Source organism: Ptychodera flava, chromosome 11, assembly GCF_041260155.1.
Source record: "Ptychodera flava strain L36383 chromosome 11, AS_Pfla_20210202, whole genome shotgun sequence".
NCBI classification, from domain to species: domain Eukaryota; kingdom Metazoa; phylum Hemichordata; class Enteropneusta; family Ptychoderidae; genus Ptychodera; species Ptychodera flava.
This window is the reverse complement of record NC_091938.1, coordinates 29698741-29725998: the sequence shown is the minus strand read 5'-3', so window position 1 is coordinate 29725998 and position 27258 is coordinate 29698741. Positions and strand designations below refer to the sequence as shown.

Here is a 27258-nt window from a genome sequence, read left to right as displayed (position 1 = left end):
CCCCACATGTGGTATGTCAGAAGAGAATTGTAAAAGTTTGAGAGTCCGAATGTCTGTCCCCGAGGTGCGTTCTACGTTAAAACGAAATGTATCAAAATGAGAGCGATTTAATAAGAAATATGTGAACCATGTGAAAAGAAACTAAGTAGTATGGAACGTAAGACGGTAAGAATAGTACTGTACAAACAAAGGTTTGTCTTTTCACTTCCTGTTTGGAACTCACAATATTTCGACAATTTCATGCGAATTAATAAGTGGTTAGAGTGTTTGCGAAGACTGCTCCCACTTCGTGGAACGGCCATGTGGTTGTTAGCGAAACCGCTCCCTGTATAGGCCTATAGTGTCCGTTTCGTACATCAACCCTTTTTAAAACAACTGGAAATAGGACATCAGGTCCTCTTGTTTTTTTCACCATCACTTTACTTCATTTCAATTGTACACCGAAGGTGACGATAAATGTTAAAATCGAAATATTAAATCTTAAAATGCCGAATCACCAAGTACATTAGTATGCTTATCATACTCAACCACAAGCGTGTCATACTTGCAAAAACTTATGCCTAACGGAAGATACAAACCATAAAATTAGACGGGCTGAAATTCGAATATGAACCTTTCTCAATTTGTCCATTAAACAGGTATAACCTAAAATACAACACAGCTGTGAATACATTCGCGTAAACACGACGATGCATTAATTCACTGTAGGAAACCCACAACAAGTGGACTTTGAAATATATGGGCATTAATTGGAAACGAAACGTGGGTGTTCAAAACTTAATAGTCACGTTTCACAGTAAGACCTCGAGAATATTCATTTTGTCTTCTTTCATAATCCCGGCGTGTCTTATGATATTATAAGGGTATTATTCGTGCACAATCCTATACCTATTCATATGGCTAACCGAACTTTCCTGCAGTAATAACATATACAATGTCATAAAAGGCTTCGTTCTTTTATAATGTTATAAATTTTATACAGTAAAACTTCCTTCCCACGAGTAGAGGAGTTTTAGAACACCTGTTCTGAAAGGAACATTTCAATAATTTACCATCGATATTAGATGAGACAAATTGGGAACAACATCTCTAACAGAATAGGTTTTGCAGAAGGGACTTGCTGCTAAGGCAATTTCAGCAGGATTTGAATCTGGCGAACTGTTTCAATTATTAATATTATATCAGAATTCAGCATTTAGTGTGTCTGAGCTACGCGTTATGTACACCTAATTTCCAGGAGGTCACAATTCTTTTAGTATTCAGCAGGAGAACAGAATATTTCTACAGAATCGCGTAAAGCTCTCTTTGAATTTGAAGGTCTTCGGAATAGTAATGGGCAGAAAGATGACAATAATCGAATAGGAGGTACAAAACAGTTTTCCCTTTAAGCATTATCGTTCAAAAATAGAAAAAGTATGCATTTTGTCGGATTTTCGTATTACTTTCTGTAGGTCTAATACCCTCAATAACAGTGCCAATTTGTGTTCGAAAATCCATTAGGAGCTATACACAGGCGGATTCTGCTTTCAGCACATATCACGAACAATGATATGTCGTAATTTTTGTTTGCCTTACAAGCACGTATCTCACTATTCATTGCAAGTTTAACAAAAGATATATATCCCTCTTCCAATTAATACACGCATAAATGCACGTATTGTACAATTTGACGACTTAAATTGTAAAAAACCCTATGGAACAAAAGCGCTATCTTGTTTGCTATAATGTACCGAATTTAATATGTTTTCTATTCTTTTACATATAAAACAATCCGAAACGTAGTATGTGAAGCAATAACTTACGATGCTATAAAAATACTAACTTACCGTTAGAAGCAATTATGGCATGATACAACGTGCAATTTTGAGTAATTCTCATACGCAGTCTCTGTAGAGGTGAAATAAATCAAAAACTAAAAACAAAAACAAATACACTGGCTGGATTTGTGCAGAAAGTTTGTTATATGTGTACAGTACGAATTCAGTAGCGAAAAGATTTGTCGAAAAATCGACTCAGGTTTTTACAATAATATGCAAATCGCTTTGGAGACTTAGGATTTTAAATATATCCTGAATAGGATATCGTCACGAACATCATGCCGGCTGCCGTAGGGACACAACAGACAAAACAATTAAAGTAATACGAGTCTTCTTGAATTGTTCACTCTGCTTTTTCTGATATAATACCAGTTCACAGTTCATACACGTTTACCGGAAGGATGGTTTTGTTTGAAATGAAACACAGTTTTATCATTTGAGCAAAACCAGCACGCAGCCTACAAGTAAAGTTGTAATGGTACGAAATCGAAAGATCCCTGAATGCAGCCTCTAGGGACTTAATGACAAAGTTTTTGAGAAATGAATCGTGGCTTCATTTACACCAATATTTCTTGATGCTGAATGACAGACCTTACGGTTATACTGATTCGATGGACTGATTCCGCGAAACAATTAACTGTCGCAATGGGAATTTTTTGACATCCACGGAGACGTTGGCTCTTTTGATTCTGTTAAGAAGAAAATAAAGGATTAAGCAACCCGAAGGCACAATGCGTGATTGCTCATACTCGATGGCTGTTCAGCCTCGGATAAAAGCAAATCAATTGCGACATAATCAACGGACAGTGACTTCAGTATTTGATATGACTATGTCGTCCTCGTCTTCCTCAAGCCAGTGGCGATTCGTGTCTGACAAGACACGGATCGAAGCCGCAGCCGCCGACGATGATACCGAAGAAGAGATTTCAATTATCCGTATGATTATCATCTTTACATAATCACCTCCGTGACGATAAAAAGTAAACGGTGATGATACTGATGATGATAATGATCATAGTTATTCTTGATTGTTGCTACTGCAACTATTCTTGTCGCTACGGAACGTGACGGACATACATTACACCTGTTTTCGTGCCTACTTTGTAACATTTCGTGTTTTCTCCCACTGGAATCACTTGATAATAAAGAAAAAATCAAACATCTCATGGCGATTTCACTTACTCAGTGAATTGAAACGCACTAATATCGTGGTCGAGAAAGATACAACATTTAATCATTATGCCTCCAGGGCTAAGTATCTAAGGTAAAGACGGAAACCGAATTGAAATTATAATTTTTCCTTTAATAAAAAATCGCTCGACACTGAATTTTGAAATAAATCCGTCGAAACAATTGTCATCATCGAGAATATTTAATACCCTAAGCCCTAGAAATCGTGACTTATTTGTAACAAGTCTTGTCGGAAAGCGAAGTGCTAGTAAACAGTATAGTAACATCGAACACAAATATTACAATAATTGAAATTGAAATTTTAACGGCTACAGGTAATTCTTTTCTTCCGCTTTAGAATAAATCTCTAGTCAAATACAGAATGTTCACGAATGTTGTGATAATTATTTACTTAGAAAACGGAAGTAAATAGCTAGAGTACAAGTTCATTGCTTATTTGAGAAAAACAGTCAGTAGTGAGGAAGAATGCGCCGCGGGAACTGATTTTCGGACTCTCAAACTTTTACAATTCTTTTCTGATCTACCACTTGTGGGGCTCATTTTAAATCTCTTGGAGTAAGAAAATTTTCCACTGACTTGGTTTTGAAAAATAAACAAAAATATTTTACCCCATAGAGTAAACACAGGGATGGTGGCCATTTTGAATTTTAAACATCGGTAAATATTAGGTGGTTTGTTTCTCTAGTACTATACTTTGATCTGTGACGCCAGATCTTTATTCTTGATTTTGTCACCTATGAGAGTGATTGAACGTTTCATTGAAGAAAAACGGATGTTTTCAATCGGATTCGAACCCATTGAAGAAAGTTTCAGCAAAAGTTTAAGTTCTTCACTTTCGAGGTGCTACTACCGTAAAGCACTAAAGTTATGAGCAGGAACGATTGTTAAAGCGCTATTTTCATGAGTCTTCACATCCTATTAAAAAGCACAAAGCCTTTTTGTCTGTAATGTTACGGTACAAAAATGATGGCGTGTCGACGTCATTGACAACGATTACTACGTTGAATATCAAGCAAGGAGAAAATAGCTTTGTATCGATTACCAATCTACAAATGTCGCAAAGAGACATCTGTAAGGCTCTAAACACGTGGGATTATTTCAGTATTGTTTATTATTTGCAAAGGAATAGTCAAGGTGTCTTTAATATTTCAATTGTGGTTCTGTTCCCTACACCATTACAAAGTAATGTTACAACGTCCAAATCGTCGTTAAAAAAACGCGATGGACGGATGAGCACGCTATCACTCACGTACGCAGTGGGACGCCATTCATTGTAATCTGCCACATCCTATCATTGCATCCACACTAGATTGTTATCGTAATACGAAATATGATACCTTGCCATATTGAACTAAGTCTGTCACACAAGACATAGATTTTCATTTCACTTACATGATTCAATTTTCTGCTATACTCATATTTCCACAATTTGATTATTTTTGGTCTGCTGACTATGGTGAGCATTTAATAATTTAGAAACCTGGCAAATTCTTTGTCACGAATGCTTTCAAAATGTACGATCAGAGAATGGCATACGAGTTCGAACACTCAGAAGTAGTTTGACGAACAGTTTGACAGAACAATAACTTTCTGAAGGCAAAATCTATTATCTTTGATTTTTGGTGATTTATCATTTTCCTAGGCAATTTTCCTAGAAGACAGACTGCACTACAGATGTGTCATTTATACCACGTTTATCATATTTTACCGAATTCTGCGACCTTATGCGATACGAAACATGATCATATTTTGTTGCCATTCTGTCAAAACTTATGAAGATAAAAGCCATGTTTGTCAGTCGTCACCGGACAAACAATTATGCTGAATTTCTGCGCTGATTGTAGGCGTCGAAATATATCGACTGTGATTAATTACTTTTCAATTGGAGCTGTATATTCTCCACCGTTTTCAACAATCTGATACTCTTACTGACTGAAATGTCAATCATTTTTGTCGTATAAAATTATACACACCCAGCAGTCAGCCTTTCGGCACTTGGTGCCATTCTCATGAACGCCAGAATCTTCAATTCAATGAGTACTGGCGTGGTTGTCCTTTTGATTTGTGGTTAAGGGTACACGTGTAAGAAGACATTCGTTTTTTAATCGCCGATTTGTTGACCTCAGCTAAAGATGGCATAGATGAATCGGCTCGGGATTTAGAGATGCACGTGACGATTTTATCTATGGTGACAAAAGCGTGTAAGCATCACCTTACCAAAAGCCTAAAGCGAAAAAGAAGGATTCAATGCGACAAAGCTGATGACTCTATACCTCATTTCCCATAGTTCTCTACTATTTCTAAAGCGAAAGGAGAGGTCAGACACCTTTTCTCTGCGGTCAGGTAGCTCTATACATGTTTATGTGTTTCCCCACAACGACATGTCCTCCCCTTATACCATCAGTCTATACTACTTGTTGTTCATTTGGAATAAACACATTTTAAAATGATTTTATTAAAAATGCACGTGAAGGAAACTAAACCTGCTGCGTATATGATCTTGATTCTTTTTTGAGCAAGAAGCTTAAGATGTGTGTAATTTTCAACTGCATTTTAAACGGAGGTTGCGCATTACAATACTGCTGTTATTTTTAGTAGACGAACTATAAACAGAAACTAAAGTATTGTCCCATGGAAACGTAAAACAGTTTTTTTTTTCAAGTGAAACATGAAGTTTAGCCTTTATCAATTTCGCATGCATTAAATCCCAAACCTTTATTTCCATTCAACAAACCGGACTACTTCGTGGGTTCAGTGAACTTGCGAAACGTACATTTCAAATCGGAGGACAGAGCACAAGTTACTTCCGTCAGGAAAAATTAAATTAATTGTTTGTTTGTTTGTTTTAGAAAGAACTGCAGACTGGAGGTAAAATATGAATGTAACACGATGGAACTAATTTGGGATGATTGGATTTTCATATTTTGCAAATTTTTCAAAAGTGTCTGGTGCCATATATCTGAATGTTGCAATATCGCAAATTAGTCATAAAACAAGTGTGTAATATAAAAAGAAAAGCAGATGAGATAACATTTGTAAATTAAATCGACATTACTACACCATCCAATGATCCAAAATCAGTTCCAATTGTGTTATGTGCTAATTTCCGTATTCCACCACAAATGCCGGCCACATTTTACATTCTTAATAATTATGTACATTTATGAGAAATGCGATATTGCGCAGTCGCAAAAGAAGCATCAGGTGATTGAAATGTTGTACAAAGTCCACGTTGTGGAGTACTATTTATCGAAGGTAAAACACCTGGTCCAATAACTCTAGAGTGTCTGTTGTAACTAGCTTAGTCACAGGATAACCAACGTATTGGCTGTCAGGGTATGTAAGCCATTGGTCTGAAAAGGGTAAAGTTCAATATTATTCGTTTTGTCAACACCTTTAAGCTTTGAGTTAGTTTCAGCAGATGGACTTCATTATCAAAACATTTGTGCCCTTTTTATAAGACATCTGCATTTACTTCGGCTCGATAACACAACCGCATTGCATGGAAGACATCACGACGATGTAGGAATATTGTTTCAGTGCCGTAGGAAGTTGGAACTCGGTACGCAAGCTGTGAAAAATTTGCATGGTAGTGACAAGATGTATTGCCTACTGTCAGCGTAAGGTAACAGTCTATTTCTCAATGGTAATTAATCAGTTCTTATTCATTTTTTTTGCAGGATCATACATCTTAACCCCAGTATTGGGCAAGAGTGTACGTAGCATTAACAAATATCATAAAACAAACTTGTCACGTATTGAGGTGCTTTATGCTTTGTACAGACAGTGGAAATATATCGATTGTTCAAACTCAGCCTGAACAGCGTGGAATGTACGGGGATTTGAGGTTGCCATAGTAACATACGGGGAGGCAACTTCTCTACGACCGAATAGATACCGCTGAACTGACGGCTTCAACCACTCGTGTGATTACACCTTTTGCCGACCGAGACGATAACACAATCCAAATCAACCGTTAACGAAGGCAGAGAAGATCGGAGCCACGGGTTCAGTTTGTGAATTAATGAAATCGATCAGAGGCGAACAACGCGACGAGCGAAATTCAGGAATCAAATTATCGGACTCGTTTGACAAGGCAATGCCTCGATTTAACAGCTTAAGTAAGTCATTTCAATCTTTATTATATAAGCAAGAACACGACAGACATCCTTCTGTTATTAGACTGCATTTCTTCGAATGACTGATGTTTTAAAACCGATATCGTGACGAGGTGAAGAATGGATAGTGACGCTGTTCTGAGAAACGTCTCAAACAATATCTCTTCTGGACAAAATGAGAGAGAGTTGTCGACTGGCACCATCGTACACCTTTTCTTCTTGATTGTGTTCAGCTTGGCCGGTACGCTGGGTAACTTGTTAGTAATGGCCGCAGTGTGTACAACGCCCAAGCTGCACATCATCGCCAATCTGTTTGTGGTCAATCTTAGCGTCACTGACTTCTGTGTCTGCGCTTTCTTCGAACCGTTCTATATGCTGTCTCTCGTTCACGGTGGCTGGCCCTACGATCCAATCGGTTGCAAGATCATCGGGTTTTTCACAATTTCAACTTTCGGGGTTTCAATCACGACGCTGAGCACCATAGCCATCAACCGTTACGTGCTCATCACTAGACCAACGGATACCTACAGAAAAGTGTTCAGTCGGCGAAAGAACTATATTTGGGTCGGTTGGACCTGGGCCTTCAGCTTCACATGGACCATGTTGCCAGTGATCGGGTTCGGAGCGCTCGGTTTCAACTCGGCGATAGGATATTGTGCGTACGCCCACGATGATCCGTTGACGTGGTGGTTCCTGTGTACCGTTTTGGCCTTTGCTGTCTTACCCTGTATCATCTTGATGTTCCTTGGTTACTTCCTCACGTTCAAGGCTATCAGGGCGTCCCGTCAGCGTGTACAGGCAACTACCCAACAAGGCATCCGAGGAGGACCTAGCCATAACTCGGGCTCCGTTGCAACTGTTGCCACGGGCAACGCCAAGAACGACGGTAAATGGAGCAAAACGGAACTGAAGGTCACGAAACAATTATTTTTCATTTTCACCGTCTTCTGCATTTGTTGGCTTCCGTATTGCTTTGCAAATCTGTCTGACCGAAACTCCATCGTCCCGAATGAATTACACAAGACAGTGGCCGCCCTTGCCTGGTTTAATTCCTCGCTGAATCCGTACCTTTACGCCTGGATGAACAGAAATTTCAGAGACGCATACAAAAGGTTGTTGTGCTGTCGCAAAAAGAACAAAACAGGAGTCACCGAAGACACGCGAACAGTTGGTTCTACTGGCACTGACTAGGCACTGAAACACGACTGGAACGGTTTTGAAAAAATAGCGAGGTTGTAAAATGTGAAAGAATCCATGAGAAAAGTTTCTTCTGTTCATATTGTTCCTAGTGCTTTATATTTGGCCGGTAATTAGTCAAGTGTAAGTTTTTTCTTCTCTTAGCATCGTTTCTATTTAACAATATTTCAAATAATATTTCAACCTAGTCAGCTGTACCATAATTGGTCCAGCTGCGTGTTTATGGCTATGAAGGATCTTTAGGCCATATGTACAATACATTTTAAAGAGAAGATGACACTTTATGCGGAACTTTGAACTAAGGGAACATTCGTTTTTTACGGGGAGGGGGTCGGTGGAACTTGAGCGACAAATGAAATGTAAAAAGCGACCCCCTCCAAATCAAATTCTAAAATTGGACCCCCCCCCAAATTCATACAATTGTAAAATCTGACCTCCAAAAAATATCATCAGATTTGATTCATTAACCCTTCGCACCCTATGGCCCTGGACTGAAAAATTGCAAGAAAAAGAGTTACCCACCCCAATTTTCATGCACAAAAAACAGCGACCCTTTCCCAGATGTCACACTCCGTATCAATAACATCTTAATTGACTTATAATTTTTTATTTGACCTTTGAACTTTCAAAGAATCCTTTTTGAACTTTACAAATAATCACTGGGTGAAATTCGAATATCATATTGGTTTTTCAGATCTGCTCTTTCAAAATTGATATTCTCGTCACGCACATTTACATCAATTTTCAAACTTTTTAAAGCACAAATTTTAATAATTAGTTTTGTTATGTAAAAATGTTTAAAATTTCCTCACATACCACAATGTATAGAGAATGAACGTTTTTGGTGAAGTTCCAAAATCAATTTTTTTTGCACAAACGTGAACTTGTAATCGCCCTAGTCTTATCAAGTACACTAATATCAATAATCAAGAGTACTTAAATACAAAGATTTACCTAATTTTGTATTGGAAAAAAATTATTCATAGTTTCCTCATAGACAAGATAGTGAATCAACATTTCGGTGACATTCCAAAATCAAATTTCTTGCTCACACATGCACCGCTAACTACCCTAATCTGATCAAGTACATGAATATCAATAATCAAGAGTCTATAAATACACAGCTTTAGCTAGTTTTGTATTTAAAAGCAATTATTCATAGTTTCTCGTAGACTACTCATAGCTTATGTATGGAGGACCAAGCAACATTACGGTGAAAATCAAAAATCGATTTTTTTTCCTTAACTCCATACAAACCTTTATAAAATTTGACCTCACCCTTCTAATCATTGATTGTAAAATTTGACCCCCTGAAAATGGTTTTGTAAAAGTCAACCTCCCTTATTTCCATCGACCCCCCATTCTGTAAAAAACGAATGCTCCCTAAAAGTGTTTGTAGTTCCAAGCGTTTGTAGTGCCTATCATATATCTAAGAAGCTCTATGAACGCAGTATTTGAGTCAATGGAAGTCTTTCGATTCGGTTTAGGCAGAATTCCAATTAGGACAAAAACAAAACAAGGTATTTAAGCAACGTTGTTGAATTTCGAGATTCACACTTGGAAATTAAATGTTAACCCTTTGTATGCTACGCATTTCATCATTATTCGACTTGGTGGTACCGCGGTTCATCGATTCGAAGTCGGTATCCCGAGCATCAAAAGTTGCGATATGGTGGTACATGATATTTCCCGTTTGCTTTTAAGTGCAACATAATGCACTGAAAGGTCATGCTCTGCGCCACCAAAGTTCTCAAGCTTCACTGGATGGCGGAATCAAACTATACATCCTAATGGTGTCGGCTTTCTGAGCAAAAAGCCACCCATCAATTGCAATTAGTGGCTTATTACACCGAAACATTGTTTTCGCATTTTCTGGGGCTATGGCTGATTGACAACTTATCAAATACACGCGGATGCCATTTCGCTCATAAATGTGATTGAAACCATGACAAAAAAACAAGGAAGCCCCAAAAAGGCCGTGGCTAGGTGTCACACGAAAGAGAGAAATGCTTGTTTTGTTAATCTGCCCAAGTTTGACCGTGTGAAAATGTATCTTCGGTAAGGTAATGCCACTTTACCAAGCTGGTGATGATTTGATCATTTCGTGTTTCACAATGAGCTTTGCCGGATCTGACGAGAATTTTAGTCGAAAAGCCCCGGAAGAGCAGGGCCATTCAAGTTTACGGCTGAGAACAGCCTACACCCGCGTATAAATTATCAAGATTGCACAGAGGGACGACCAATGCTAGCAAAATTGCACCCCGGCAGGAGGTTTGCTACAATCAAAAATACTTTCGATGGATTTGCTTCGTCGTTTATTTCTCTCAGATGACAATTTTCGTGAAAAATTACTGAAAAAAAGAGTTGTTGTTTTACAATTATAATAAATATCTCTTACGATTTAGTAGGTAGCTAAAATACTTATGATAATTTCTCAATTAAAAAATTCAGTATTAGTCGTGATCCTCCCACCATATTTATACTGCAAAGAAAAAACAGGATACGTGTTAACAATATCGAACTTATATTTCGTGCTGACAATGCTAGGATATAAGATGGAATTTCACAGAGCATAACAGTATAGCCTGTCAAATTATTATATAATGAACAATGTTGTCTGTGAAAACAGGCAGTCTTTTTCGACGATCTCTTTTTAAAATTACTTGGATTTCTGCTCGTGAATATTAGCACACGCAGAGAAAATTGAGCGAATATTAGAGAAGAGTGACAATAGACACGGTAACGATCCGCACAAGGCCTTCAATGGTAAACAGGGAGAGATTACGGCGCTATGTGACAATGTATACACCAACATATATCGATAAGATATCACGTCTGAGTTAACCGTTTGAGTGCTGTAAATTTTCCCACCAAAATTTTAGTGCAACACTTTGCCAATCTTTATGAAGTTTTCTGCATTAATTTTGATAATTTTGGAGGAAACGAACATCATATTTCAATGGCTACAGTTTTGTATCAGAATTTTTGCAAATATCTGAAAAAATGACTAGGGTATATTATGTGAAGGCAACAGAAATTGATTTTGGCGCTGAAAAGGTTAATAGACTGCAAAGCATCTATCAAGATTGCGAAATATGAAGTTGCCTTAATTGCTTTCATGATTATTTGTTTGCAGTGATGGTAGTAATACTTAACATCGTGCTCAAGTACTTGTAACTGAAAACTGTGTTCACACATATTCCGACGTTTAATACGCTTTCGTTTCCACATATTTACACTAATTAATATATTATTCCCGTGGTATTTATTGTGCAAATGTATGTTTCCCTCAGTATAGGGTTTAATGAATGAACTGTGGATTAAAGACCCAATAGATCATATTTTTCTTGAGTCTCGTTTTATCCTGCTAATAAGCAAGCTGGTTTGCATACATGTAGTTGTTCGTGAAATATGATGAAATATTTTACAGTAAGAACGTAGTTGGTGGTTTGTGTCGTTTATGTAACGATGACATTGACTGATTGTATTGATGCGTACCAGATACCCCTCTTGATAAACAGTGTAGAAGTACTCATTAACCTTAAAAAGGTAACTTTCTATCAAGGTGACCAAATTGGCTTCAGTGGATTTTAAACTGGCTTTCACCCGACAAGTGTGTGGTATTTAATATACTTCTGTCAGTGGTATCCATTTGATGAAAGCTAGACAAATGTAAAGATTTGTTCAACAGATGGAACAAGGATCAGATTTTATGCAGTTTTAGCTAGAGGGCGTTGCACGTGACAACATGCAAAGCTCTCCCTTCCTCTCTCTCTCTCTGTCTCTGTCTCTGTCTCCCTGTCTCTGTCTCTGTCTCTCTGTCTATATGTCTGCTAATGCCTCTGTCTGTCTGTCTGTCTGTCTGTCTGTCTGTCTGTCTGTATGCATACATAGATACATACATCCATACATCCATCCATACATACATACATACATACATACATGGTTGGCATAAAGAAAGTTTGTTAAGCCTTGAGGCTGCAATCTACAAAGAGACATTTCTTACATAGCAATTGCCAGTCAAACTCAAAAACAATGCGAGAAATATTATTTGAGGACATAGTACCTCTAGCTACATAATTTTACGCCCAGAAAATTGAAGGTAGGCAATGAATTTAAGAGAACGAAAGCATGTTTATGACAATTGATTTACTGTTGCGCGAATAATAAAACAGAAATATCACCACATTATCAAGAAAAGGACAGCTTAATTAAACAGATTATCCATTCAACAAGAATTCTTCAGAGAAAAAAATATGAAATGAATTCTTCACATTCCTTCTCAGAGTCTCTAAAGTGAAGTAGAATAACGACAACTTAATGGTTCACCACTTTATAAGTAGGTATGAATAAGTAAATAGTTGGTTGTACTTTTCCAAAAATTAATTATTTCATAAATAATCAAACTTCAACTTTCTAAGGAAATATGAAGGGTAGCTTGAACTTTTGAACACTATCTACATGCATAGAAATCAAGAAGAATATAACAATGTTTCAATGGATGTTTATGCCTGCTAAGTAAAGAGACCGCAAGGCTGTAATATATGGATTGTCTCACAGGTGCGGTCCCTCCCCTGAGTCTGGATAGGCGTAAGCAAGCCTATAAAAACAAGGGCTTCTCAACTGTGTGTTTCAAATACATGTTTGCTCGTTCGTCCATTTGTTTCATAATGAGCACTAAAAGTGCTATGAGGCGGCAATTTTGTTATAACATCTTCCCATGACTTTAGTCAAAATCTCATAAAATCGCAAACACTTGTAGAATTCGTTTAAATCATCAGTTTCATTCAGCAACCTGTTTCACAGTATAATTTTTTCTATCGAATGGATTTATTCCGCAAATATTACTAATCCATGAAATGCTACTGGGCAAATAATACGATCTTCAAGAGATCTTTATGTTTATCGAAAACAAGAACATCAAGGCATATGAAAAGCAGTAAATACCGGCGTACTAAATTCAAACAGATTTTTTTTCTGGACACCAATATGATCTCTTTTTAGCAAAACAATCAGAAATTTACTATTCAAACATAGATAAAAACTATTATTTACAGCAAACTTCCTCTTATCCTTCACACACAGCTCCGCTTCACGCAGTAAAACCTTACACTGCCGATAATTCTGCTCCACTGACCGATGACTCCGGTAATTAAAAAGCAAGGGAGTCAAACACCTTTCAAGCTTCTGATCACCAGAAATTAATGAAGGTAAAATGATCCTGGTCACTGAATGGAAGTCCTTGACATGGGTAGAGCTGATATGACGTTTTGACCAATCCATCAATGCCAGACTGCAGTTTGTTCTCTTTTTCGATTCCTCCCCGTCCCCCTTACCAGCCTTGAATGCCTGTTAGCCTTATATTCTGACTTCAGCCAGAGATGAAGAAAGTCAGGACAACTCAGTATCCAGACAGTTCTTGTTATATCTTATACAGTTAAATCACCCGATCATTATAACACTATCGATCGAAGCAAACATTTTTCTAAGTTCTGTCAAAAATATGTAACGCACTCGGCCAGCGCGCCACTGCCGACGTGCAACTTAACTTACAAGATTCGGTGCGAATATCTCTTAAACTCATAGATGACACCAGATTAGGACTTATTTAATTCGCTAAAACACCTTAAATTTGTTCAGATTCTTCTTTACAAACTGAAACTATCTCCGAACACTGCAGCCAATCAGGCCTCCATTCATCTTGTCAGGTGAGTGTATTACGTGAGTTTAGCGCTACCGAGAAAATAGTTGTCATTTCTTCATCGATTGTTTCGCCTGTGTTGCGCCATACTCGTTTGCTAACTATTCTCTTCCCCCTATAATTTACCGGCGACTTTTTTCATGATGCTGTTTTCTCGCTAGAGGGCACTAACACCATCACTAAACACACTGTCTTTGTACAGATCAGCTAATACAAGGACTCTTTCTATTCCTACCAGCGATTAATTCCCGTTTTCACCATTGAGTGCGTACTTGTTTGGACGTAGTATGAGCATCGTATGGTACGTATGCGTGCATGGGCTACATACAGCGTGAACTCTAATATATGTACTTACGGACGGCAAATGTTCTTTTGAACAACACACAAGACATGGGAGCGAATCCTATCAACATGTTGATAAATTAAGTAACATCCCTACAGAGAACAAAAGATAAGTTGAGATTTAAACTTTTTGTAAGATATTTATAAAAGTAACTTCGTCAACGATGTGAGTGCTGAAACAGTGCCAAAGTGAGTAAAATCCTCCTCTCGTTTAATAAAGTGACAGATAGTCTCGACGGGTAAGTGTATCGATCACCACACTCAAGCAAATAAAACTTTATAACAAAAGCTCAGCCTGCCCTTGCGTGACAATTGTCCTTTACAGTAATCTTTACGGCCCTGATACGGCTTTTGCGGCCCGAGGTCGTACGGCGGAAGGGCCCGAGCGTGCGAGGTCCCGTACGCCGTACGACCAAGGGCCGCAAAAGCCGTATAAGGGCCGTAAAGGTTTTATCATATACCTTATGGAATGATAAATATGTAGTTTACATAATATTCAACATTGTTTGGAAGATAAAAATGCGTGCGTTATCAAAAATTCATCGCCATTTGTGTAAGTTTTTCAGAAATACGATGGCCGCTTCCCGTCGCGGATTGACATACATAATGACGTCATTTGTTTACCTGCAGAATTCTAGAACGCGCGTAGCAACATTCGTACTGTACGTGACCAGCAAAGATCAAAGCTGAAAACGAGTTATAAGAAGGACAAAAGCGTGTTGTCAGTTTCTGGTAATTTATACTGAACAGGCACGCACTTAGTATACAAAGGATTTCACTGGAATTTAGAAATAAGAGCCGATGTCACCTGTGCGGCTCCACTGTCGCCACGCGCAACTACGATCTGAGCGAGCAGACGTTTTCCAAATCTCGCACTGGCTTTATATACGAATGGAACGTTTGCGGATAGCAACGCGCGTAGTAACCAGAATCGAGAAAGTTCAGAAGTGCACGCGATTGCCCATCTTTTGGCACCGGGCCGGGGCGTGATACGTAAAAAACATGAACGGATCTGAGGGCGTTTTCTCCCATAGCTTTACACAGGCACGTAAATGTAGGTATATGATAATATGCTTAGGCTTATCTGACAATTTGACAATCCGCAAACGTTTAAATTATCAGGACAAATAAATTGATGTTTAATGTCATTTTCATAGCTTTCAATCAGCATGTGCTCTTCTCTAATAGGATCCGAATTCCTGCCTTTTGTACTGAATGTGCCAAAACTTTGTTTTGTGACTCCTGTAGGCTCGGAGATTTGAATTAATGGTTGTGTTCCATCGTTTCTCGTGTAATTGTGATGAAACGCATTCCATTTCTAGAGATAAAGCATATCGATGGGATGTTTTAATCTATATGAGATATTTCAATTGAATCGTTTAGGTTTTATCTTCGGCGAACGTCTTATTATGCGCACCACGCTACGACTTCGGTAGACTTGCTATGATTTGCAAAGTTACACACAACGGACGTTGGTCACTTGGTGCCATTTAAATATGAGAATATATATATATATATATATATATATATATATATATATATATATATATATATATATATATATATATATATATATATATATTCGTTCTTCTAGTACTGAAAAGACTAAAAATAACCATGATGTGATGATCGATTTGTTGTGCACTCGACTGCTCACGTATCATGTTGCAGTAAATTGAATAACCTCACACAAATCGGCTTTTACATATGTACCTTCCGTTGTGAAAACCCTTCAGTGTTTTTTTCGTCGGAATTTCTCTATTGATCAAATGCTGTTGTAAAAGTCTTGCAATGTTTGACTGCTATTTTTCATAAGCTGATATCGTCATAATGTGCAACATTTTTAGACTTGTTACTTATCCATAGGCTAGCTTCTTAGGGTCTGTATCACGAAATAAGAAAGAGAAAAAGTGCGCGTCATGCACCCAATATCCTGAGTATATTGTTGGTGCAAATTTCGGCTAAAAACACTGTAAATCTAAAAAGCAATTTCATGAGGTAACCCAAAGTTATTGATTCATTTAAGAGAATCACATAGTGGTTATTGTAATGGAGACAGATAAAACCAAACTTGTACTGGAACATTAAGCGTTACTGGGATTATTTTTTAAACATATGGTTAATGAGTATACCATGCGAATACAATTCTTGTTTATCCCTACAAAAGCGACGAATCCTTTCCTACATTTTATATTGGGGAATTTCATGTAGTTCAGCGTTGAATGACAGAACATATAAACTGAACTGTGCTTGTTCGTTTTTTTGTTTTTTTGCACGGTAGCTTACCCGTATTATTTATGCATCGCTCGAACGTCATAAAGCTTGGTGATTGAGACCATAATGTGCATGCCAATTTAAAGGAAAGACGAAACTCCCCCTAAAGTGAGAAGATCCTCTTCAGGATAAGAGTGCTTATAAGTTGGATGTCAAAATACAACTTTTCGCTGTTTCGAAGATATGGTCGTGTGATGTTATCTGCATTTTCTATTAAACGACTATACTTTGTCATTTTTCACCCATAAAGTAATCAGTAAACAAATATAACTGAAAAATCCATGAATAAATTTGCGACCGTTTACTCTAAAAATTCACATAACAGTAATTGTGAGGGTTGAGGGATAATACCAAATTTTCCGACAATCTATATTCGACGTGAATGAAACCGCCACCTTAACTATTTTATTTTCCGTATTCATACAGAGTTCGTTGATCTTTGCTTACTCGGGGTCATAATGGTTTAAATCGTGTAAAGAACACTACTAATCGTCAAAATCGTTAATATATGCTATTAGATGAAGGAGATTAAAATTATTACTCGCCTTCTATTATTCTACGCACAAGCATTGGAAACTACGTGCTTGCACCGAATTACATTTAAAAACAGTCTCATATATTGATGAACAATTTTATATGAGAGTCGCCAATCCCCCTCCTGAGCAAAAATCCCCAGATAGCGTTATTTGTGAAGTCCGTATATTTTCAAGGTGCAAAGTGAAGCAACTGATGTCGAACAAAGACAGCCCGATTTATCCTTCGACATCACGATGTCCAGAGACCAATTTGATAGTTAGAATAACCTGCTTGTGTGCAGCTGCAAACAGCATTACAAAATGCCATCATAGCTACTCTGATAAGTTTAATTTCCTATCTCCATCGGTACTCTTGTTTCTCGCAACTATCGAAGGTTTGAGTGTGTAGACCGACAAAGACTTCGAATATCTACCAGTGAAACAAAAACTTAAGGATTGCCACTCATTCGATGTAAATTATTAGTAAAGCATGCAGCTTTCAATTGCAAGCAAAAACATTTCTATACCAGCATTACAACAAGGTGCTATTTTAAAATACACAATTTCGGATTCTGAGGCGTGGCTACTATGCTGCTGGTCAAACCGCCATCCAGTCTTTTTTCACTGTTGCTAACCATTATTATTTATGTATCGCTCGAACGCCATCATGCTTGGTTGCTGAGACCATGGTATTGATATCAATTCAAAAGAAAAGGTAAAACTCCCTTTCAAGAGATAAAAATTCTTTTAGAAACGTGGATATCGAGAGAAGATATTTCTCTGTTTCGAAGATAGGGTGGTATGATGTTATCTGCATTTACTATCAAACAACTATACCCTGTCATTGTCCACCCATAAAGTAATCAGCGAACAAAACATAACTGAAAAGCTCATGAATAAATTTACAATTGTTTACTTAATAAAAATCACATAGTGGTTATTGTGAGGGTTGACGGATAAGACAAAACTTGTACTGGAACATTAAGCGTTACCGGGACTATTTTTTTAAACAAATTGTCAATGAGTATGCCATGCGAATGCCATTTTATCCCTGCGAAAACGACGAATCCTTTCCTGCATTTTATATTGGGGAATTTCATATAGTTCAGCGTTGAATTACAAACCACATAAACTGAAATGTGTTTGTTTGTTTTGTTTTTTGCACTGTAGCTCACCTGTATTATTTATGCATCGCTTGAACGACATAAAGCTTGATTACTGAGACCATTATATGCATGTCAATTTAAAGGAAAAACGAAAATCCCTCTAAAGTGAGAAGATCCTCTTCCGGATAAGAGTGCATATAAGTTGGATATCAAAATACAACCTTTCTCTGTTTCGACGATATGGTTGTATGATGTTATCTGCATTTTCTATTGAACGACAATGCCCTGATGTTGTTCAACCCTAGAGTAATCAACTAACGAAAACATAACTAAAAACTAATCAATAAATTTGTGACCGTTTACTCTAAAAATTCACACAGTAATTGTGAGGGTTGGCGGATAAGACCAAATTTACCGACAATCCATATTCCACATAAATGAAACCGTTACCTGAAGTATTTTATTATCCGTTTTCACACTTTTCGTTGATCTTTGCTGGCCCAGGGTCGCAATGGTTGAAATGGTGTAAACACTTGCACTAGTTGTCAAAATCGTTAATATATGTTATTAGATAGAGAAGGTTAAAATTACTTCGCGCAAGCCATTTTTTTAGACACGAGCATTATAATCTACGTGATTGCACCGCATTATATTTTTAAACAGAGTCTCATCAGTTAATGCACAATTTCATGTGAGAGTCACCAGTCCCCCTCCTGAGTACCAATCTCCCAGATAACGTTATTTGTGAAATCTGTAAATTCTTAAGGTGCAAAGTAGAGCAACTGCCGTTGTAAAATATCAACCCGATTTTCGACATCCCATGTCAAAGGACAAATTTGATAGTTAGATTAACCTACTTGTATGCAACTGCTACAGCATTACAAAATGCCGCGATAGTCATTGTTATCAGCTTAATTTCCTATCTCTGCCGATACCCTTGTGTCTCGCAGCTACCAAAGTTTTGAATGTGTAGACCAACAAAGACTTCGAATATCTACCAGTGAAACAAAAAATAAAGGATCGCAACTCGTTATTTAATGGAAATTGTTAGTAAACCAAATGGCTTTCAAATGCGAAAAAATAGCATATCTATACCAGCATTACAAATATGTGCTATTTTAAAATACACAATTTCCGATTCTGAGGCGTGGCTACTATGCTGCTGGTCAAACCGCCATCCCGTCTACTCGCAAACAACACCATAGAAAATAAAGGTTAGAATATGACAACTTTGTTATTAATCGAGAAGACGTACATACAAATACCACTTTTTTATCGTGTGATAAATACGCACATAATTTTTTGTGAAAAACTCGCGGATGGTTAATGGTTTCCTTATCTGTCGATCGTTACATGTCGAAGGAGCAAGATAAAATGATGTGACGTGCCCGCACCATACAAACTTATCTGAATTTTGACATGTTCATTCTATAGTGCAATATGGTCCAGGGTGAATTCTTCAGTCTATGCTACTTTGAAAACGTAGCATATGGTATCGGATATCCGTAGATTTTCTGCAATTGGCAGCTTTAGCGCAGTAGTGTATAAAGCATGTATATATTTTTAATCAGTCCGAATAATATAGTGATGTAATCGGCGTGTTCGCATTCTCCTTCGATTCTTTGAGGCAAGACCATTAACGTTTTCATCAATAGTTTAACTGTGAAAGGTTGCCACTGACCTAAAGAGGCGTTAAAGACCGTTAATAGAAACCATTTAGCTTGACAACTCTATTGATTTAGGGGTCTGTAAATGATCATTTTAAGGCCTTGGCTGTTTTAAGAAAACCCCTGATATATTTATAAAGAATGAACTGTAATGCACCGTTTTGTTTTCATGAACTAATTTACATCCTTTTATGTGTGTGGTAATGTCGTGCATCGTGCACAAATCTACAGAGCTGTAAGTTGTTTCACTTGAACGCCTATGTTGGGACGCTTGAAGTTCTGAATACAGTACAGTCTGGTACATTGCGAGGTTAACATTTTTGCAATTATATATGTCATTTTTTATACTTTAGACAGTTACCCCTTGAAATCGGTGCGAACACTTTAGCTTGGAAATGTATGCATTTCATGGTTTTTTTTGGGGACAGTGATCACAAATACTGTGTCAGTTAGGATGAGAAATCGTCGCTGACTTTTTCTATCTTTTGGCCAAGTTTGCTGAATAGTATCAGCGTAATAATTTCAATCGAGTTCATGAGACCATGAAAAATAGTCGATCAAATCTTCTCAGTTAATTTTTTAATACAATTTCTGTTGGACATACATACAGACTTTCGAGAGGTTTTCGATAATTGTGCATACATTAACATAACATAAGTTGTTTGGCAGAAGACATTGTGTTGTTCGAGCATAAGCTTACCCCTAGTGTAACCGACGTTTTGTTGTTTGGAGGATATACTCGGGCGAATACGGTATTCCGTTCTTACACTATTGTAACATGTGCTGCGCTAATGTCCAAGTGCTACCTGTGCTATATCCATGAAATACCTTTGTCTTCATAAAGCGTGCATTCGTGATTTGGGCATCAGATAATCAGATGCAATGTCACAATAATATTTCTACCGAATTATGCAAGTATGGAGAACAGTATCACCTACGCAATAGCAATACTATGTGCGACTACATGTACAGTGCGCAAGACATATTCTGCAATCATCCAATTGACGAACAAATAGTGAATACGTAGAGGCAGTCACAAACTGCGCTGCCCTCGGGGCGTCTTGAACATTCAGTGTCACGGAAAATATGTTCTGTAAAAGCCGCAAATGATTCATTAGCGCAGCCTTGGGATTTTCGTATTTCTAACAGTCTCTGCCCTTTTAGTCTCAAATGGATAAACAAGGCTTCCATAAAAATTTCATCGTTATAATCTCAACTGGTTTATGCTCACCATGATTTTCAGTGAAAATTTAGCGAGATAACCTAACGTTTCAGCATTACGTTAGGAATTTTAGAAGGCTGAAATCAGGTGGTTTGACCACTTGTGAAGCAACAGGTAGGTTTACAGGTCTTATTCAGTTAGTATATTCAAGAGTGACAGGACTTCTTTACCGAAGATACACCCACGCCCTTAAAACCATCAGCAAACACCCGCAACGCAGAATGTTTGTCCCCAGTAGTACGTGATGTTTACGTGTGTGCTATGGGATGAAGGAAAGTTAGAGTTTTCGCCATCCATCAGAAAGTTTTGATGTCATTTAATGTTAACGTGTGTTTCTTAAAATTAATATATCCTATACACATAGAGAACGACATTATCACATTAATAAAAGTTTCATTTGACGCTATTATTTTGTATTGTATAGGCGCTTTCTTTGAATGAAGTATGCTGTTTGAAATATCATCACCTATTTCTGTGCACCGGGTATATTTTCAGACAAGTTAAGCTTACACAATGATAATTTAGATTCGGTACAGTGGAAAAAGGATACTTCCTCTTGTAAGGTAATCATACAAAAAAGGATAAGTATTTTTAAATACAATTTGAATAGTCTTTTAGCTGAAGAGCTCGCTACGCCCATGTTCTGAAACTCAAATTTGACAATTTTTTCAAGTTTTAACTTATATTTAAGTCATCAGTCCCTCTACTAACAACAAACATTCCAACGCTCGACAATGCATCAAAGGCATATGACGTTTCTCCGACTTTCAACCTAGATATGGTGCAGTTACAAAGAAAAACTACACAATGACATAAGCTACAAATCCCTTGGTTTCGAACAACAATGGAAAAAAAACCCGAGTACATGTGTTATGAGGAACGAACTTGCCGTTGAAATGGCTCAATAAGGAAGTCGCGTAGCTACTTTAAACTAATAATGCTACCATTTTGATATCCTTTGAACAAGCGTGCATAAATAGTTTGAGACAGCGTCATCTGTCTCTATTAGGTTTCTTCATCAACAGATAGAGCCTGTCGCCCTTCCTGCGACCCAAATTGAACATGACATTAAGGCAGCCTGCTGCTGCAACCGAAAACTCCAACTCCTCTTGGGAATAAGGCAGCACACGCCCACACTGAAGCCACACGACATTTCCCTGTCTTTTGAGAGACTATGGTAAAGTAATAAAGATACTATACACATGGCCATGAGATATAACTCATTTTATTTAGACCCATAATTGAATAACCACATGTTCAGTCATGCATGAGAAGTGAAAATCCCATCTAAAAGTATCGACAAAGAGAAGAAAACTCAACAAATAATCAAAATGCACGTGAGACACTCATCTGAATATAGTCGTCCCTGCACGTGAGCGCTTCTGTCATCTGCAAATAAAATTGAGAGTTCGTAAGTTTGGTGTATCATTAAAGTAATTTCTATTGTTTGATAATATACGGATACAATTGAATAAAATGAGAGAACTCTTGAAATTATTTGCAAAAACAATTACGATCTGTGTGGACACTTGACGGGTGATACGGTACGCTTTATTGACATCATTAAATTTGCCCTGACATACCTTATTTACTGATTAACAGTATGATAAAGGCAAATGCCAGTTACATTATTGTAAGAATTTCAATGTGACAAGTCTATTGTATCGCTTAAGGAATTGTTGGAAAAGTTATAGGTTTGCTTTTTAACGCACACTAACTTTTGTATTTCTCGGCCCGGTATCAGAGGAGGATACTTGTGTGATATTAAATTGACATTGCTACTACATGTTTTCAAATGAAACAATCATTGAACTTAAATTAGTGTAAACCGCGTTACAGTGTCACCAGGATTGATATTTCTACTAGAATGAGAGCATTTTTGAAGATGTCCTCATGGAGGAAAAATCTATCCTTACACTAGCCCTTACATGTACCATATTCATAACCCCCTTGCAAAAAAAACTATCGAATGGACGAGTCACTCTTTTACGACATCTAAAACGTTTCACGACTTACTTAATTCGTTGCTTTAGGAAGCTTTCTCACAGACAAAGCCTCGAAGGTCCGAGCAGTGAGAATCGTTCCATTTCCCATCTTTGTTGTCCAAAATGTGAGCACAATTCTCATCTCCACCGGAATTGTTTGGTTCGCCATCACTCCAGTTAGTATATGATATCTGTTGTTGAAAAAGAAATGTGTATACTCAACACACAGGTGATTTTCGCAAACGGTAGATGGAACGATAGAACCCTCATTCTCTCAAAATATTAACATCTATTCGCGTGGGCTCTTTTCTCTTAAACGGATAACAATGAACACTGACATAATTCAATGCGAGATGATAGAGATAATTAAACCGTATATTTAAAAACGTTAATTCTCCTTACACGTACAAATAACTCTTCCTCTAGAGAATGAAGGATCGAGTGAATGAACAACTGATACTTCTCCAGAAAAATACACGTCTGATGTACTTACCATCATACATTGTACATACAAAATCATTTATTACAGTCATACAGTAAGATAATTCCATTACCTTGTCATATCCATACACAGTGGCCAAGAAGAAGTAAAATTTCATGTCTTGGCCCAACACCTCTTTCAGTGTTCAAGCATACAAAGTGACATGTCTGAGTTGTAAACCAAAGTGCACTGAAAAGCTATTTTCATACTATAGTCACCATCATGCATAGTTATTGATCATGATCACTTTCTGTCATACATGACCAATGGATAGCAATGTTTGAAGCCATCATATGACAACCTTCAGCATCTCAAATTCCACGCCGATCATCATTTGCATAATGTATCTTAGCGTAACAAGTAATTGGGCTCACTCACACCTGAATTGTCCACCCACACCCAATTTCCTTCTTCAGCTGCGTCAGACAACCCAATCCAGATGCTATAACTGCCTTGTGTAAATTCTGATGGAAAACACACAAATAAATGAAAAACACGAAACATTAAGCAAATAGATGAAAAAAATAAAAGCAAATAAATAAATAAATAAATTAATAATTAAATAAATAAATAGACAGACAGCAGACAGACAAATGGTGTTTTTATTTTTCAAAGTCCCATGCTCTCCTAATCTTTATACTTGGCGTCTAGTTGTAAGTGTAACAACGTCTTCTATAAAAGACACAAATGGAATACGATAATGACTTATCAGCATGTTGAAATATTTTTATCACAACTTCCCTCTACGTTTTTTCTTTCACAACTTACGTTCTAAAAACAAGTTCTCGTCGGCGTCGTCAACTATCGCCAAATCGCTGCTCATTCCATCACAAATGGTCCTTGCTTCGTCATAGGTAAACAGAGGATGTACGTATCCATAGTAACAGTTCTTGTCGTATTTTATCCAGCCATCTTTACATGCTGATTGTTAGTTAGATTGGGCATAAAATACAGAGATGTCATGTCAGTATGATATAAAGCAAAGAACAATCGACAGAACATGGGAGTTGAACAAAGTTTGTAGAAAGCAACAACAGTATGTATGTATGTATGTATGTATGTATGTATGTATGTATGTATGTATGTATGTATGTATGTTTCTATGTAAAAACAAAGTTTATTTGTATGTTGGTATTAAAGGTAACGTTCGAATGAGACTACAAGACTTCTTCTAGATATAAAAATTGTTACGACGATGAACTTACATCCAGCGAATGCGCTTGTGAACATCATACAGGAAACGAGGGCGAGTATGGTCAGCATCTTGGCTAATTTATCGACTGTCCTGTGTAGTGAATAATAAAGATACATGTAATTACGCGATTAAAGATTGAACAGTACTTGCGTGTTTCAGTAATTGCGAAGTTTGATTTCCACGATATTAGACGGTATTTAATAGCAAAACATAAAAATGCCATCTTGTATGAACACAAAAGGTAGTGTTTATTTCATTAGACACAAACTCACTTTCCTCCTCTTTTTCGAAAGTACAAATACATGCTAACCATGTGCCTGTGATTGTCTTGTGAACATGTATACAAATGGTACCTTAATAATTAAATACAAGTCCACCATCCGAGAAAATGAAAATGTTAGCATAACAGTAGTCAATGATTATTTGTAGATTAAGTTCCTTGAATTGTGCACCATTTTCCTCTATCTTTTATACACTTAAGAACATGTAAATGGAATAAGTTGAGCCAATTGCCTAACACAATTAGAACAAACTTGGGAGAAAATGATCTTTTAATAGTTCCAATTAATAAACGTGTTAGGTGCCTTAATTCTGAAAGTTATTATACTACAAATTATACATAAAAACAAGTGGATTGTAAAAAAAGAGAAATAAATTAGTTTAAATTTGCTGATTAAACCGACATTACTAGAATATCCTATTCTCCAAAATAAGTTCCAATCGCGTTATTTCCTGTTACGGAAAAATGGAAAGATGCAATCGCTCTTAAAGGGTTTCTTTTAAGAAAATTTGTCATGCAGAATCGCCGTCATAAAAATATAATGTTGTTTTCTATCATGTATACGTGCAAGTCTAGTGACGTGTAACAATGACGCTTTTGAATACTGCATGAATTTAAAACATACAGGAATTTGCTCTTGCTTTGCAAATGCCTTGCCTTAGATTCGTCAGGTAACATTTAAAGTTTGAAAAATTGCAATTGACATACAAAGTCATTTCATGTCCAAAAGTTTCGTTCAGACCTTACCTCTCTTACTCGGGCAACAAACCGGCGATGAATGTTTTGCAACAAAAGTAACGTTCTCTATAAAGGCATGGGCTTTTATTCAATCGCTGTATCTAAAATTATCATTTGATTGGTTTTGAACCTACTGAAAATTAGTTGTTCGATCTCAAACAATTCAGGGGAAAACGAAGGCATATATGCCAAAACCTAATTATGCAAATAAGTATATTGTTAAAAATATTTTCAATTAACATCATTCACTCGCAAGGAATATATTTCCAGTTTGATAAAAATAAGGAAAATAATTTCAAGGCCTTACTTGATTAGAATTATGCTTGCTTACAGCGAAAACAGAGTCAGCGTGGACTCTCTGTTGTGCCGCGCAACAAATAAACGCAGCCATTGCCGAGAACATCCAAACTAAACGCCAATTCAATAAATCCCACAAACCAAACAAAAGATTCAATTTGTATCTTATTGTGACAAAAAGTTCCTCATGATGAGTTGAGAATAAAACCAAAATTATGGTAAATCCTGTACAGAAGGAGCTTGAACAGCGCGGTATCAAGTTTTCTGTGTCTGCATCTACACAAACTTCCTTGGTCAATAGAGGTGGTAGCCTCAGCGCAACTCAGACTGGGGCGGCATCAACCAAACAAACGCCTCAGCAAGCAGCTCTATATAGATTGTTGCCAGTATTGCTAATATTATACACCTTATCCATATTATTCGATGCCACCTTCATCATCCTACGTCTTTTATAAACGTTCAGATGAAATCAACAAAATAGACAACTGCAGGTGTATATTCTTTTCCCAGTACATTAAGATTTTGCAAACCTTATCGGAAAGATGAAATAAATAGAAGAAACTCTGTAGAAGAAACTGTTTCAGCTAAAAAGTCTTTATGGCAATATGTTTATTGAAGTGCATCCGTACACATATATTCACTGCAGTACAAAGGATACATAGATTCACGAAAAGGCGATGATTGCTGAAATGGAAAATTATGACCTTTAATTGTGTTCATTTGCAAATCAACACAGCGTGGATGATCAGTTGCACCAAAGGGCGAGGTAGGCCCATGAGTAAGTCACAAAAAGAGTCACTCCTTTAAAGTTGATTGTCTCATCAAACGACTGATGAAAAGTAATTGTGTTTTGTATATGCCACTATCATGGCGCCTACGGATACAGTTGCACTAATATGAAACAGTTTGTTTTAGTACTCTTGATCAACGTACACACATCCCTTAATTACAAACATACGCTTATCTACAAAAATACAGAAAGAAATCAAATGTTCCTGAAAACACTATGAAATAATTGTTTTTTCAAAACATTTAGTAAGTTTGAAGACTGCGCAGTGACGGGTTTTATAATGGACAGTAAGACATAATAGATTTCTTGTGCAATATTAACGATTTAAATTATAGTTAGCAA

At 37.1% G+C, this 27258-nt stretch overlaps 2 protein-coding genes across 2 annotated transcripts; one reads left to right on the top strand and one right to left on the bottom strand.

The window, feature by feature from the left end:
* The first annotated feature begins 7390 nt into the window (after positions 1-7390).
* Positions 7391-8317, top strand: LOC139144472 (G-protein coupled receptor moody-like). Its single transcript, XM_070715171.1, has one exon. The coding sequence runs from the start codon at positions 7391-7393 to the stop codon at positions 8315-8317; it is 927 nt and encodes a 308-aa protein (XP_070571272.1).
* A 14042-nt stretch (positions 8318-22359) lies between these two features.
* On the bottom strand, positions 22360-25964 carry LOC139143109 (perlucin-like protein). Its single transcript, XM_070713266.1, has 6 exons — positions 25839-25964; positions 24822-24901; positions 24385-24537; positions 23995-24080; positions 23167-23326; positions 22360-22539 (listed from the first exon to the last, which is right to left on the bottom strand). Exons 2-5 carry the CDS (start codon positions 24877-24879, stop codon positions 23180-23182), a joined length of 444 nt encoding a protein of 147 aa, XP_070569367.1. The 5' UTR covers positions 24880-24901; positions 25839-25964; the 3' UTR covers positions 22360-22539; positions 23167-23179.
* Between the last annotated feature and the right edge of the window lie 1294 nt (positions 25965-27258).

Excerpts from the sequence above, each read along its gene's own strand:
- LOC139144472 (XM_070715171.1), top strand. The coding sequence starts at position 7,391 with ATGGCCGCAGTGTGTACAACGCCCAAGCTGCACATCATCGCCAATCTG.
- LOC139143109 (XM_070713266.1), bottom strand. The coding sequence starts at position 24,879 with ATGCTGACCATACTCGCCCTCGTTTCCTGTATGATGTTCACAAGCGCA. Across the intron at positions 24,538-24,821 it reads CACAAGCGCATTCGCTGGAT|CATGTAAAGATGGCTGGATA; the intron begins GTAAGTTCATCG and ends ACTAACAATCAG. Across the intron at positions 23,327-23,994 it reads TGTGGGTGGACAATTCAGGT|ATATCATATACTAACTGGAG; the intron begins GTGAGTGAGCCC and ends TTTCAACAACAG.